The sequence below is a fragment of the Cupressus sempervirens genome, chromosome 3, assembly GCF_028749045.1.
Source record: "Cupressus sempervirens isolate cs-2001-9-10 chromosome 3, ASM2874904v1, whole genome shotgun sequence".
Classification (NCBI taxonomy): domain Eukaryota; kingdom Viridiplantae; phylum Streptophyta; class Pinopsida; order Cupressales; family Cupressaceae; genus Cupressus; species Cupressus sempervirens.
The window spans coordinates 443,566,271-443,580,521 of NC_143120.1; the positions used below are offsets into that span (position 1 = coordinate 443,566,271).

At 38.1% G+C, this 14,251-nt stretch overlaps 2 protein-coding genes across 5 annotated transcripts in view; both read right to left on the bottom strand.

Annotated features, from left to right (window-relative positions):
• Positions 1–33: 33 nt before the first annotated feature.
• Positions 34–3,436, bottom strand: LOC149566974 (chromatin structure-remodeling complex protein SYD-like). Of its 4 annotated transcripts, XM_089820180.1 has the most exons (7): positions 3,301–3,436; positions 3,092–3,166; positions 2,328–2,425; positions 2,094–2,201; positions 1,764–1,821; positions 1,445–1,642; positions 1,235–1,346 (listed from the first exon to the last, which is right to left on the bottom strand). In XM_089820180.1, the coding sequence occupies exons 1-6, from the start codon at positions 3,406–3,408 to the stop codon at positions 1,454–1,456; spliced, it is 636 nt and encodes a 211-aa protein (XP_089676306.1). In that variant the 5' UTR covers positions 3,409–3,436; the 3' UTR covers positions 1,235–1,346; positions 1,445–1,453. The 4 variants fall into 4 exon arrangements, with proteins under 4 accessions (XP_089676305.1, XP_089676304.1, XP_089676303.1 ...); XM_089820179.1 differs by lacking the exons at positions 1,764–1,821; positions 2,094–2,201; positions 2,328–2,425; positions 3,092–3,166; positions 3,301–3,436 and adding an exon at positions 34–871 and having other exon boundaries at positions 1,037–1,346; positions 1,445–1,563; XM_089820178.1 differs by lacking the exons at positions 1,764–1,821; positions 2,094–2,201; positions 2,328–2,425; positions 3,092–3,166; positions 3,301–3,436 and adding an exon at positions 34–922 and having other exon boundaries at positions 980–1,346; positions 1,445–1,563.
• An 88-nt stretch (positions 3,437–3,524) lies between these two features.
• The window catches only part of LOC149566975 (chromatin structure-remodeling complex protein SYD-like), a 34,128-nt gene continuing 23,401 nt past the window's right edge, over positions 3,525–14,251 (bottom strand). Inside the window, exon 5 of the mRNA XM_089816589.1 lies at positions 3,525–3,755. Within this exon, the coding sequence (XP_089672715.1) occupies positions 3,525–3,755 (231 nt within the window). The remainder of the gene's footprint in view (positions 3,756–14,251) is intronic.

Consider the following 14,251-nt stretch of genomic DNA (forward strand, 5'->3'; position numbering starts at 1 on the left):
GTATGCTCCATGGCCACATTACACAGTAACAAATTTTTCTTTACATCCAAATCTCCACAGGTAGAGTTTTCTATTTCCTTCTCAATTCCACTATTTTCATGCTTATTGGCTTTCCTAGCTCCATGGACTATTTCACTATTTTCAGCCAATATGGCTGTATTATCAACATCTGTTTCAATATTGCAGATCCCTTGAGCCCTTGACTGAGAATTGATGATAGGAGTATCATCAGTTTCCATAACAGACACTCAAACTGGTTTATCTGAAGAACTCTTCGACTGATTATTGAGCTCACCGACAGAAGCTGGCACTGGTATAACTGAAGAATGCTTGGACTGGTCATTGGCTTCTATAGCAGAAGCTGACAATGGTGTACCTAAAGAATTCTTAAACTGATTGCTAAGTTCAGTAACAGAAGCTGACACTGGTGTATCTGAAGAATTCTTGGACTGGCGATTGACTTTATTAACATAAGTTGACACTGTTGTACATGAAGAATACTTGGACTGGTTATTGACTTCGTTAACAGAAGCTGACACTGGTGTACCTGAAGAATTATTGGACTTCTTATCAACTTCATTAACAGAAGCTGGCACTGGTGTAACCAAAGAATTCCTGGACTCGTTATTGATTTCATTTACAGAAACTAAAACTGGTATAACCAAAGAATTCTTAAAGTCGTTCTCAACTTCACTAACAGAAGCTGACACTGGTGTAATGGAAGAATTATTTGACTTGTTGTTGACTTCATTAACGGAAGCTGACACCTTGAACTCATTATTGACCTCATTAACAGAAGCTGACACTGGTGTACCTGGAGAATTCTTGGAATCATTATTGACTTCATTAATAGAAGCTGAAACTGGTGTACCTGAATAATTTTCAGAACAGTTATTGGCTTCATTAACAGAAACTGGTGTACCTGAAGACTTTTTGGAATGGTTATTGACTTCGTTAATAGAAGCTGAAACTGGTGTACCTGAAGACTTTTTGGAATGGTTATTGACTTCGTTAATAGAAGCTGAAACTGGTGTACCTGAAGAATTCTTAGACCGATTATTGACTTCATTAATAGAAGCCAACACTGGTATACCTAATGAACTGCCCTCTGTACTGCATATACCAGAAGCTTTTGGCAAAAGAGGTGGAATTGGTACCCTCCTTGGTTTGCCTCGTCCTCGCTTTACTGGCACCACTTCATTTACACCTATTGCTGGCCCTGATTTAACTGCACTTTTGGTTTTACGATCTTTCCCCATATCATTATTTTTGGGAGAGTCTGGAGCTCCAGCTTGACAAAGCCTTTCAAACTCTTCCTCTGATAATTGATCACCATACGAGCGTACCTGATAAAGGCAGGAAGAGTGTCAATTGTCAGCAAATGATCAATTTATCAGTGATTATGACATGGCATGATAGAAACAACCAAGACTTCTCAACTGACCTCTCTAGCTCATTTACCCCTTCCATAGTGTTGAATATCCAGGGCAGATGAAGACCTCTTTCTTCCACCATTATGTGCATTGTCATATGCTTGCATTGCCGCAACAAAAGGCTTCAACTCTTCTTCCCCTAACAACCTAGGAGGTATGGGCGTTCCTTGATCATCCCCATTTCCTTGTATGCACTTCAACCACTCTTCCTGGAACACATTGTTTCAAGGAAAATCACTAGTATCAGCAACATGCAACCCCATTTAGTGGTTGAAATTGAAATACTAAAGAATGACAGCACCATGTATATTTAAACATAAAATGCATTACTTGTTCAACTTGATGTCTCTGCTTATCAATAGCCTCGAAGATGTCAATCTCGGACTCACTGGCAGTAAGAAGATCATTTCATCAAGGTAGTCAATAGTGCTTCTTAGAACATTTTAAAAAGGTACAAAATAATATTCAAGAACAAAAGCTACATGTCAAACAAACATCACAATATATATGTTGATGTTAAGAGCTTTTGAAATGAAATCAAGAGAGAAGTATCAGTTGATTCAAATATTGCTGCCAAAATGACAAAGCAGACTATCACTTTAGATTTGTTGAGCTTAGAAAATTTAAGACTCCCAAAGAGAATGCCAAAACCCGCACAACCTGCGAGCTAAAAGATAATTTAGAGCTTCATCATCTGGCACATGGGTATCTTCTTCCTTTTTAGAACCCCTCAAAAGTTCTTCCAAGTACACTCTTCGGTCTTCCGCACTGCAGTGGAAAGTACAATAAAGCATCTTCACCATTCAAAATTTACAAAATCGATTTTCTATTTTCTAAATCAAAAGCATGACAAATAAATTTCCAGGGTAACTAGCTAATTGAATGAGAATAGACCTTGTATTATTGTCAAAGAATCCAGCAGTAATACTCTGATTAGCTACTCCGAGTTTATGCTCTGCTGAAGCCCTAACTTGTTCCTCTACAGTATGAACCTGATTTAACAATGTCAACAATGTGAGTACAAATATAATAATCTGTGAATGTTTTGACTGTTTCTAAAGAATTCTATACTGGTCAAATGTGAGAAGGAATCAGTACAAACAAAAAGATGAGCATGTCACATTCTCTTCTTTATTAAAAATGTACTGTAGAAAAGCCGCTCCATTTTTTCACATTAACAATGTATGTATCACAGAAAATGGAACTCCAGAATGCAAATAATAAAGAAATGAATAATCAATTAAGGAAAACTTTTCAGGCTAAAATATTTTTAAAAGCTTGAAATTAAACATACTGTTTTTTAGTATATTAATCTTTTCTTGTCAATTGCTTTAGTTTTGAATCACGTGATATTTTCCAGTGTTTTTATTCACTGAATACAGTTTGTTGCAACTATAATATGCATGTAATGGAGTAATCATCAGAAAAAAAATTCTCTTGCTTGGATTATGTTAGTAGTGCCAACTGCTGAGATTGGAATAGCAATTCTATTGCAGTAGTATATTCATACTTTCCAATCCTCCTGCAATGTATCTGTAAGGTGTGCTAGGAACACCTTAAATTAAAAAATTGACAATATATTTCAGGATTATTGTGCTGTATATGACCCCATAAAATCCATAACAATACAAAAATGAGAGGATAATGTATTCTTGTACCGTTTCCAAACGCAATACTAGTACATCACGTTTCTGGCCAATCCTATGAGCTCTTGCTTGTGCCTGTAGATCAACCTGAAAAACAGCAACTTTAACTAATAGATAAGTGTCCACTTTTAAGTTTTCTGAATTGACAGCAAAGATGTTCAAAATTATTAAAGAACCGTAGAGAAAAAGATTAATTGTCCAGCATCTTTCTCCTAACTTGCCTGAGGATTCCAGTCGGTGTCAAATATAATAACTGTATCAGCAGCTTGCAAATTGATTCCAACACCTCCGGCACGGATACTGAAAAGAAAATTGGTAGCATGAGCCATCAAACAAAAAGATGTTCCCAGGATGAGAACTATGAGATCAAGGTCATCTATTTCATAGACGTTTAGATGTGCAATTCTAACTTGAGAGATATCATTACTTAAGGAATGTTCTAGAGTCAGTTAAAATATATGCAAATACCAATGTAAAGTTGAGAAGACATTAAACAGGCAAGACACCTGAGTAAATATAAAAAGGCTTCCGAATCAGGTCTATTGAACTGCTCAATAAGAGCTCCCCGATCATTTCCACTAGTATGTCCATCCAGGCGAAGATACTGATAACCTTTCCATGTCAAGTACTCTTCCATTACATCTAATAGCCGAGTCATTGTAGAAAAAAGTAATACCTGTAAAACAAAATTAGAAATGATGAGATGTAAGTGAATTGCACAGCTTCCAGTAGTTCAATCATCAGAAACGTGAATGATCATTTTGAAATTGATACGTACAAAATTTGGCCTTACTTTTATATAGGAATAACTGCAAAGCAGCCAAAATATTTTGGGGAAATATTGACAAACCAAAAGTTCAAGATTTGTTTAACAAAGTAGATTTGATCGGAAAAAAAATTAAATTAAATATGTAGAACAAACTAATAGAATAATAATAATAATAACTGCTGATCTTCAAATTCAAATGTATTTTAATAGCATAGATATATACAAAGAAAATAAAAATGAGTCTACCCCATGAATCATGAAATATAGACAAGTTAATGTATCTATTTGACGAATAAACATGTATGAAAATAAGGAATCTCCAAAAAATTATTCCTTGTCAAACACTTTTTCACTACAACGCATGTATTATGTAGCACATAGGTGCAGGTATATAGGGGCCTAAATCATTTTGTTCGTAAGAACCAAATAAATGTGAAAATGGAGCAGTACACATCCAAACATTTAAAGGAACACACCCAACAAAAAAATTTAATGTAAACAAAGACAATGAAAACCAAGGTTGCTAGGAAACTAATGTTGTTACCGCCATTTTCAAAGAAGAAAACAAGGACTTCAAGATGTCATATTTTATATACACACACACACTAAGATACCGCTGCAGCCTCTTGGAGGCTGGAGGCAGAAGCAGATATGGACGGATGCCCTCTGAGTGCCACCTGAATGCCACTCACAGGCACCCGGATCTAGACAGACGCCAGTGAGTGGCATCCAGGTGGCACCCAGGAGCATCCACAGGCTTCCTCGCTGAGAAAAGAAAGACTAACATTTTTTTATTTTTTTTGACATGTGGCATGATTCTGCTAGGCTTAAATCATGAGTAAAATGAGTGAAATAATTAAACAGTTGTAATGAAAGATAAGAGCCGATACAATAGATTTGAACAGCAACGAGACAAAGATAACTCAGAGAAACTGTTTGTGGGTGAAAACTTCAACCAAATGTGACTATATGCTTAGTGCTTAAAAATAGCTTACAAAACTGATTTTACAGCTCCTTTGGCTGTCTGCAAAACTCCAATAATGTCCAACTCCCCACAAACCAATTAAAGTTGGATTCTTCCTTTTGAATTGCCATAGGTTTCTTTGCAAGGGTTTCTTCTGGGCTGCTGGCTAGTTGAGCATATATGGAAATGCATTTTGCAAAGCTTTTCAAGTTTGATGGCATTTTAGGTTGTCATTTTTGTGACAAATAGTGACAGGAAATTCTCTCTTCAAATTATAGGCCACGATTTTTTTAAATTAATCTATTCCTAAAATCTGAAACAAGTAAACAGATTGCAGAATATGTACCTCATACAAATAACTTTCTAGGGTTTTTTCATGTAAACAAAATATATGAAAGAAACAATGTAGATCATCTTTTGATCTTGAAGGTAAGAATACAGGACTGAAATTCTCATTTATTTGCATATACATACTCTCTCTCTCTCTCTCTCTCTCTCTCTCTCTCTCTCTCTCTAGATAGATAGATAGATACGCATTTGCATCCCCCCCCCCCTTAAAAAAAAAGAACCCACATCTTCTTTGGAATCCGCATCCAAATTGGTAACTTTGTCTCGTGTGTGTGTATAATGGAAATCTTTCAAAATTTCACAAGGTTCAAGTTTGTGCTCATGTTTGGAAACAATAGAATTTGGATGAAGTTCAACAAGAAAAAAAATTTGCCTTATACAAAGTTGGTTGTAAAAAAATTATTAAAATAATAAAATATTGCTAAATATACTTAACTTTTACAACTATACACAGATTCATAGTCTAAAACTACAAATTAATTTTACATATCAAATATATAATATATAATACTGTAATATCCTCCCCTGATTTGAACTTTGACTTGCAGAAATTTAACTTAAGGAATATTGTCAAACACTTTGTATGCAAACTCATAAAGCTGATTTCCTCAATAAATTGCTTTCCAATGAGTAGATTTACGAACAACTATGAAGTGACATTAAAATGCATAATACACATCATAACATTTTCACAAACACTTGGCACACATTCAATAGTATATGAAAAATCTGGAAACTCTTTCAATCTGCTAATAAAGGGTGATTTTTAAATGTAGATGTGCACTTACAGCTGCCTTAAAGGCTGCAACAACTATTCAGACTTGTATTCAACAATTATTATGCAAAATATCAAAATTTGACAGAAGAAACTTGGAATTAGTTGCCGTAGTATTTTGCAGATGTAGTCGGCCAGCCCTCCAAACTTCTAATCAGCCAGAAAAACAAGTAAATTTGATACCAACACTGTTCACGCCGTATTATAGAAAAATATTGTTTATGCCGACTGTAGCAAAATACTGTTCATGCGGCACTATAGCAATAACTAACTTCAGATCTGCACATCAAACCCTTGTAAATTTCTTTATGCAAATGCCCCAAATGTAACCCAGTGTGTTTCTTGAAGTGAAAACACCCTTGATCCTCCTGACTGTGTCTTCCAACAGCGAAGATAATGCTAGCAAAGAGGGATTCCGTCCTCCAAGCCCGATAATCAGATATCCAGCAACATAACATTAATCTTCATCCAAGCATACAAAAAAAAAGCTCTTCCATTTCTTTTATAGTGTTCTCACAAGAGCTCAATCCTTCGTTTTCTCAATGTGGGATAAAACATAACTCCCTTTATGTACCTTATGTCTCCAATGTGTTATAAAAATAAAGGGAACTCTTTTAATTTAAATATTTTCCACAAACTATAGTCTATGCATTAATAAAGTTAAATATTTAAATTTAACTTTATAAAATGGCTTTATCAATGCATAACAAATCTTATCAATGATAAATAAGTTTTCCTGTCGATTTTTAAAAATTACCATCAACATACCACTGTGACTGAATGTCCGACCATGTCCAAGATGACTTACTATAAATAGTAAGTATGCCCAAAGTTGCCTCAAAACCCCTCAGAAAGACCTGCAACTGAAACTGTCTAGGCCAAATGGCCTCTAAGCCCCTTTAATGTCCTAGTTAGCCTACGGGACTATGGGGAAATAGGCTAACTACAACATCATGCTATGAATGCTAGAAAGGGGACATTACAGTCCGCCCTTCCCAAAATTGCTTGTCCTCAAGCAATTTCAGCTTTGGATGCTGCAATATCTGCTCATTTTCCCAAGTAGCATCCTCGACAGGTAGGTTCCTCCACTTCACTAGATACTCCCTGATAGTCCTCTTGCGAAGCACCCTCTCCCTGGAGTCAAGTATGGCCTCGGGAACCAAGATAAGCTTTCCCTCATCATCAAGAGGTGGCAATACTACTGAAGGCACCACATTGTGACCCAATGCCTTCTTAAGGCGTGACACATGGAACACATTATGCACTTTACTGTCTGCAGGAAACTCCAACTCAGAAGCTACTTCGCCCACTCTCTTGATTACTTTGAACGGTCCATAGTAGCGTGGTTTCAATTTCTTTGCTCCACTCTTCTTGAGAGAGGACTGTCTATACGGCTGTAACATGAGGTACACCATATCTCCCACCTCAAAAGACCTCTCAACCCTGTGCTGATCAGCATATTGCTTCTGCTGATTTTGTGCCTTTTAAAAATTTTCCTTCAAGGATCGCATAATGTCCTGACACTCCTGCAAAGTATCCTTGGCCTTAGGCACCCTACTGTCCCCAAATAACAAATCCAAAAAATTAGGAGCATCATACCCGTACAGTGCCATAAAAGGGGACATTTGAATAGACATATGGAAAGAGGTATTATAGCAGTACTCCCCTAGATGTAGCCACTTCACCCAAGCCTTCCGCTCTCCTGCAATGTAGTTTCGAAGGTACCTCTCAACCCATTTGTTCACTATCTCTGTCTGCCCATCAGTTTGGGGGTGGTAGCTGGTACTCGGAGTGAGCTCTGTTCCACATAACCTGAACAACTCCTGCCAAAAGTGGCTCATAAATCTGCTGTCTCTGTCACTGACTATGCTTCGTGGTATCCCATGTAGTCTGAATACCTCTCGAAAAAATAGTTCTGATGTTTGTGCTTCTGAATATGTAGACGAAATTGCAAAGAAATGTGCAAATTTCGTCAATCTGTCTACCACAACAAAGATACAATCCCGACCCTATGCCTTGGGGAGGCCTGTGATAAAATCCATGGAAATGCTATCCCACTTCTTCTCTGGTATGGGTAGGGGCTGTAGTAAACCACCCGGAAAAGAATGTTCCTGTTTGTTCTGCTGACACACAGGGAATTCCCTAACAAACTGAAGCACCTCTGATTTGAATCCTTTCCAAGTGAAGCGCTCTCTCACCTGCCGATATGTCTTAAAGAATCTGGGATGTCCTGCCATTGGTGAATCATGAAATGCCCTCAAAATCTTCTGCTTCATAGCAGACCCGGGTACTAAATAAATCCTTTCCTTGTAGATGATCAGATCATTTACGACAGTGTATCGACTATCTTGAATAGCTCCCTCAATAATGCTAGATGCTCAACTATCCTTAGCATATTCTTCCAAGATCATCTCTCTCCAATCATCCATGACTATCCCAACAACAAGCAAATGAGGCCTTCTAGATAAAGCATCTGCAACAATATTTTTCTTCCCTTTGACATAGGCTATGTCGAAATCATAGGCCTGTAATTTACTCACCCATTTTTGTTGCCTGTCATTAAGGTCCTTCTGTCCAAGGAAATGTTTCACGCTATTATGATCTGTTTTTACTGTGAATCGGCTTCCCACTAAGTACTACCTGAACTTAGCTAGCGCGTGCATGATTGCTAGCATCTCTTTGTCGTAGATACTGTAGGTTCTCTCCACACCTCGTAATTTTCTACTCTCATATGCAATGGGATGTTTGTCTTGCATGAGAACAACTCCTATGCCCTCTTCCGAGGCATCACACTGCAGCTCAAAAGGCTTGGTGAAATCTGGAATGGCTAAAACAGGACATGTACTCATCAGCTCCTTAAACCTGTCAAAACAATCCTGAGCCCTCTCTGACCACTTGAAACTATCTTTCCGTGTCAAATCTGTAAGTGGTGCTGCTATCTGTGAAAATCCCTTCACAAATCTGCGGTAGAACCCACAAAGCCTGAGAAATCCCTTGAGTTGTGAAGTGTTCCTCGGTGGTGGCCAATCCAGAATGGCTCTGATCTTGTCTAGGTCAACCCGAACACTTCCTGCACTAATAATATGCCCTAGATAGAGCAACTCTATCATCCCAAACTCACATTTACTCATCTTGGCATATAATGACTCCCTCTCTAGAATACTGAGCACTGTATCAATATGCTTCAAATGTTCCTCCCAGGTACGACTGTATATCAGTATATCATCAAAAAATATCAACACAAACTTCCTCAACTGATCTCTGAACACTCTATTCATGCAGGACTGGAAAGTGGCAGGGGCATTTGTCAACCCAAAGGGCATGACTAAGAACTCAAAATGTCCATAGTGGCATCTATAAGGTGTCTTCTCCACATCCACCTCTCTAACCCGTATCTGATGGTAGCCGGATCTCAAATCAATCTTGGAGAAGTAGCATGCACCATGCAATTCATCAATAAGCTCATCGATGCGCGGGATAGGGTATCGGTTCTTGATTGTCTTCTTGTTTAGCTCCCTATAATCAATGCACATCCTCATTGTACCATCCTTCTTCTTCACCAATACTACTGAAGAAGCGAAAGGACTTTTGCTAAGCGGTATGTGCCCCATGTCAATCAACTCCTTAATTGCCTTTTCTATTTCATCCTTATATCTCTTCGGATGGCGGTAAGGTGTGATGATAACTGGCTTAGCCCCTTCCTCTAATTCAATAACATGCTCGATTCCCCTATCCGAGGGTCTCCCTGGAGGTATCTCACCAAACACCTTAGTATGTTTGGTTATTATTTTTTGTACATCAAGTGGATACTCTAGTTTATGCTGCTCTGTCATCTCAAGCATTACTCTAAACTCTGCTACCCACTGCACCTGATCATGTCTAAAGAAACTCTGCATCCGCTTGAGTGACACCACTCGAATTCTCCCATCTGACAAACCTCTGAGCACTATCTTCTTACCATTTGCCTCAAACCTCATTTCCATTTTCTCAAGGTTAAATGTAAACTCTACCAAAGACTTCATCCAGTTCATCCCAAGCACCATATCCTGATCACCAATGTTGACCACAAAGAAATCTCCTGTCATGTCATAATCTCCCAAACGAAGCTGCAAGTTGGAGATTTTCTTGGTACATTCAATTTTGAAGCCATCGGCAACCATCACCTTAAATCCCCTATGCTCCTCTGTATGTAGCCCTCTGCGTGTCACAAACTTCTCATCAATGAAGTTATGTGTCGCCCCTGTATCAATGAGTGCCACAACTCTCTGTCCATCCAAGGTTCCCCTAACTCTGAAAGTGACGGCCTCCTGTATACTTGACAACTAAGCTATCGTGCTATCACCGCGTGCTTCCTCCTGTGAAGAACTATCATCATCTCCATCTGATTCGGATGACTGCTCCGAATCTCCATCTACTGACTCTTTGACTGAAAAGTACTCCATCTGCTTAGCTTCTGCTTTCAATGGACACTTATGTGACAAATCCCAAGGCTCCCTGCAATGAAAACAAAGCTTCTTCTTCTTGACATCATTAAGTGTCTCATTTTCCAACCTCTTACTTTCCTCCTTAGTTGGCTGAACCTCTTTATGAAAAGGTTTTCTGTCCTTATCTTTCCTTGAAGGGAAACTCTTTGCCTAGAATTTATTTTTTGAAGATGAAGAGGAATCCATGTCACGAGCTTTCTTAATGGCTTCCTGCAAAGTGGGAGGGTTGAGAGCTTTAATCCACCCTCTCAACGGATCAGCTAACCCATCCAAAAATAGAACTAGTATCCTCCGTTCAGATACATCTGTTACTAACACTGCAAGTTTCTAAAACTCTAAAATGTATGTTTCCAATGATCCCCACTGTTTAAGCTTAGCTAACTCCTTGAAATGGAGTTCTGGATCCTTCCTATCAAAACATTCAATCAGCCTCTCTGTAAACTCCACATATGAGGTAATGTGTGCATGTCCCATAGTGACCATACCATGATGCCACCACTTGTGTGCTAACCCATCCAGATGAATTGCTGCATACTTAATAGCTTCTTCCTCGGGCATAGGGTTCAATTAAAAGTATGTGTCAAGCTTTTGAACCCAAGCTCTTGCTGTAGACTTTCCTGAGCCATCATAATATGGTAACTCAAGTCTCCCTACTTTCTTCCGTAGCTCATAGCTCTGGTTCCTATCATGTCCACGTGGCATATGTTTCATCCGCACATCCATATTCTCCCTAAAGGTAATTGCAGCAGTAAAATCTGGCCCTCCGGCTTCCCAATCTCTCCTCAACTGGTCCTGTTTATCAGTAATTTGGGGCTCTGGTACGAGCTGCTCTGGAGCTCTAGGAGGAAATGTAGGAATCACGGGCCTTGAATTCACTATCCTAGCTCGCTGGGGTGCATGACCAAAATTTTTCCCAACTTGTTCATCTCCATTATGTGTCCCATCCTGATCATTTCCATTCTGATTGTTACCATTCTGATTATTTCCTCCACCCATGTTAGCATTCAACCCCATTTGACGAGCCATCATCTGCATCATAAGATCCAATCTCTGATTCTGTTCCTGTGCCCTTTGTTCTGCTACTCGCTGACCCTGTACCAAGGTCTCTAATAACTGTAAGAATCTTTCCTCTCCAGGCTCTGGACCGACATTCCCGCCTCCACTTAATCTTGTATTCCTGTCATCTTGATCACCCATATTGCTGTCTTGATCAAAGAATACCTCTGTTGTGTCTGTATGACTGGATTCTATACCCCCTTGTACAGATGAACTAGACTGTTTGCTTTGCAGTTCTGAACTCCTACTTTGTCTTGCTCTGGTATTGCGAAAATTATAAGGCCCCTGTCGCATGCTCAAACATAAATGCTCTGATTTTAATGTTTTGACATTTCATCAAACACTTTCCCCTCTATCCGCCAGTTCCAAATTTCCTATAAGACCTCCACAGGATGGCAGGACTTATAGCTCTGATACCACTGTAATATCCTCCCCTGATTTGAACTTTGACTTGCAGAAATTTAACTTAAGGAATATTGTCAAACACTTTGTATGCAAACTCATAAAGCTGATTTCCTCAATAAATTGCTTTCCAATGAGTAGATTTACGAACAACTATGAAGTGACATTAAAATGCATAATACACATCATAACATTTTCACAAACACTTGGCACACATTCAATAGTATATGAAAAATCTGGAAACTCTTTCAATCTGCTAATAAAGGGTGATTTTTAAATGTAGATGTGCACTTACAGCTTCCTTAAAGGCTGCAACAACTATTCAGACTTGTATTCAACAATTATTATGCAAAATATCAAAATTTGACAGAAGAAACCTGGAATTAGTTGCCATAGTATTTTGCAGATGTAGTCGGTCAGCCCTCCAAACTTCTAATCAGACAGAAAAACAAGTAAACTTGATACCAACACTGTTCACGCCGTACTATAGAAAAATACTGGTCATGCCGACTGTAGCAAAATACTATTCATGCGGCACTATAGCAATAACTAACTTCAGATCTGCACCTCAAACCCTTGTAAATTTCTTTATGCAAATGCCCCAAATGTAACCCAGTGTGTTTCTTGAAGTGAAAACACCCTTGATCCTTCTGACTGTGTCTTCCAACAACGAAGAGAATGCTAGCAAAGAGGGATTCCGTCCTCCAAGCCCGATAATCAGATATCCAGCAACATAACATTAATCTTCATCCAAGCATACAAAAAAAAAGCTCTTCCATTTCTTTTATAGTGTTCTCACAAGAGCTCAATCCTTCGTTTTCTCAATATGGGATAAAACATAACTCCCTTTATGTACCTTATGTCTCCAATGGGTTATAAAAATAAAGGGAACTCTTTTAATTTAAATATTTCCCACAAACTATAGTCTATGCATTAATAAAGTTAAATATTTAAATTTAACTTTATAAAATGGCTTTATCAATGCATAACAAATCTTATCAATGATAAAGAAGTCTTCCTGTCGATTTTAAACAATTACCATCGACATACCACTATCACTGAATGTTTGGCCATCTCCTAGATGACTTACTATAAATAGTAAGTATGCCCAAAGTTGCCTCAGAACCCCTCAGAAAGACCTGCAACTGAAACTGTCTAGGCCAAATGGCCTCTAAGCCCCTTTAATGTCCTAGTTAGCCTACGGGACTGTAGGGAAATAGGCTAACGACAACATCATGCTATGAATGCTGGAAAGGGGACATTACAAATACATCTACAATTATAATAAACAAAATCACTATAAAAGTTAAAATCACTCTATCTATCTATCTATCTATATTATAAAGTAATATTAAAGTTTAATATAGCATTATATATTAATAGAGGATGGAGAAAAATAGCAGAGAAAAAAAAAATGAATTGTAGAAAGAAATAAGATTAGGGCATGGGTGAAGGAGAATTGGAAAACACAGATTATCCTAAAACTTATTCCGAACGGATTCTTTGTTGCAATTTTCAAAGAGGGAACAAAAGTTAAAAATATTAAGGAGTGGGCTATGGCAGATTGGTCAATACCCAATTTATATGCAACCATGGATGCCAGACTTTAATCCAATCTCCTTGGAACCTTACAAATCCCCTGTAAGGATTAGATTATAGAGCCTACCGATTGCAGAAAATTGTAAGGAGAAAATTGGTAAGTCTTTGGGAATACTAAGTGAAATAGATGAGGAGCTAATACAAAACAATTCTTATTTATACACAAGGATACAGATTGCGGCAGCTAAAACGATCCCAAAATAAGTAAGATTAAGAGTGAATGACAAACACTGAATCCAAAAAATAGAAATTAGAAAGGAGAAATAATATTGTGGGATGTGTATAAAAAGGAATTATTCAGAATTGGACTGTAGAACAAAACAAAAGATGACAGAGAAATGGATCCCAAAAGAGCGAGCAAGAATGGAGGATCCGAATGTGACTGCATTGGATGGAAAGGTAGGGGGGAAAGTCTAAACATAGAGAACATGACCATTGAAAAGGAAAAGGAAGATCGAATGGAAGAAAACCAATTAAATACAAATGATGAATTGGCAAAATAGAGGGAATATGTGAAGGATTCAAAAGCTGATGCTAATGTCGGGGTACCAAAGTATGGAGGGTGATATGTACAAGGAAACAGTCAATAACAAATCAGACTCTGAGGAGATTCTGAGGAGGGAATTGAGATAGAGGAGAATTCAATATCTTAGAAATTTAGAGTCAAGGAGTTTGAGTCAGCAAACAAAATCCTGGATAAGGCAAAGAGGGGAAAGGGCAGGAAGACTAAAATATAAATTAGGGAAGATAGAGCATCTAAGAAAGATATCATGAG

Bases quoted from the DNA above. Each gene is read 5' to 3' on its own strand.
- LOC149566974 (XM_089820177.1), bottom strand. From the start codon at position 1,259: ATGGGGAAAGATCGTAAAACCAAAAGTGCAGTTAAATCAGGGCCAGCA.